The following is a 1,504-nucleotide window of genomic DNA, read 5'->3' as shown; positions in this document are numbered from 1 at the left end:
ACTCACCTCCTTTGCTCCCTCTTCTGGGATCATGACTCTTTTTGCAGCATTTCTATTGCCACTCCTTGGCTCCTTCATACTGGTGTCTATCAGCCACACCCCTGATCTTATGGTAGGAAAGATCTACACCTAGCCTTCTCGGACAAGGGCGAAATATCTCGTAGGTCCTGTGTGCACGTTAAGTACGTTAAAGATCTTTTTGTGGTCCAAAATCGATAAGAGCAGGCTTCGACTGTCACCCGAAGAAAATTCAAAATGTCCTACGGACTGAAAATGTTTAACGTGTTCCGTGCTTTCTTTTAAATTTATGAAGCTGCGAACGCCGTAAAACACTTACCAAAAAAAAAGTAAATTTTTAAAAGATAAGCTTAATATGCGTCATCCACGAGTTAAATGTGGCAAACGTTTCCGCTGGCTATAGCAAAGTTGTTTTTTAAAACAATCACTGTCTGACGTGGACGTCTGCAGGCGGACAAAGTGGTGCAGCTGTACGAGACGATGCTGACCCGACACTGCACCATGATCGTCGGGCCCACAGGTGGAGGCAAGTCGGTCGTCATGAACACCCTGGCCCAGGCACAGACCAGGTGGGAGAGACATTGCTCTGATAATGACGACTGTTGAGAATATTTGTGAGGTGTGCTGACAAAAAGAGTTACTTCTTTAGGATTTTAGCCGCATGGAAATTGATACATCAACTTTATAGATGGTGTTTGTACAATTTGTAAGTATGGAATAATAAAAGACAAGGTAGACTTGAACAAAATGGCATCAACTGAAAATCTATTACTCTGACCCCAGTGTTGATTTTCGGCTGATATATCCATTGTTGGATCGCGAGGAGTAACTCATTTTGTCAGCACCCCTTACATTTGAAGACTACAAGAGAAAAACGACGGTAATCACAGACTGGATATTGTGAGGATGCCAATTTTAATTAAAAGCTTGTAAACTCATAACTTCGTATTTGTTTGACAGGTGGTTTATTGTTTAGTGTTATTGAATGGCAAATTTAACAACAACAATAATCAACCAACAGTTGAACAGAAATACAGTTAGGACTCTACAAGCGTTCAAAATTGTCAAGCTCACAGGTTTCAGTGTGTGACTACCTTCCTTTTTCTCCTGTTTCCTTAATTGAATTTATATGGCGGGGGCTCTCGTGGCCACGGGGGTTAAGGTGTTGGCCTCTCATTCAAAGGTCCTGGGTTCGAATCCTGGTAGCAACCGAAATATTTTCTTCTCTAAATTTGTCTCCTTTCACCTCATTTCCTGCTCACTAGCAATGTTCTGTTGTCTGTTTTCGTCTCCACTTTCTGTCCCCACCCCCTCACCTCCTTTGCCCCTTCCTCTGGGCTCCTGATTCTTTCTGCAGCCTTTCTACTGCTACTCCTTGGCTTCTTCTTACTGCCGTCTTTCAGCCACACCCCTGATCTTCTGGTAGGAAAGATCTACACCTAGCCTTCTCGGACAAGGGCGAAAAATCTCGGAGGTCCTGTGTGCA

The 1,504-nt window shown here is 43.4% G+C and overlaps 1 protein-coding gene across 1 annotated transcript in view; it reads left to right on the top strand.

Moving 5' to 3' along the window:
- Window positions 1-624, top strand: part of LOC106013749 (dynein heavy chain 10, axonemal) — a 12,594-nt gene extending 11,970 nt beyond the window's left edge. The window contains exon 4 of the mRNA XM_035973425.1: window positions 469-624. Within this exon, the coding sequence (XP_035829318.1) occupies window positions 469-624 (156 nt within the window). The remainder of the gene's footprint in view (window positions 1-468) is intronic.
- Window positions 625-1,504: the final 880 nt, after the last annotated feature.

This window comes from Aplysia californica, unplaced genomic scaffold (genome assembly GCF_000002075.1).
Source record: "Aplysia californica isolate F4 #8 unplaced genomic scaffold, AplCal3.0 scaffold01217, whole genome shotgun sequence".
Taxonomy (NCBI): domain Eukaryota; kingdom Metazoa; phylum Mollusca; class Gastropoda; order Aplysiida; family Aplysiidae; genus Aplysia; species Aplysia californica.
Note: the sequence above shows the minus strand (reverse complement) of the source record. Positions and strands in the feature narration are given on the sequence as shown.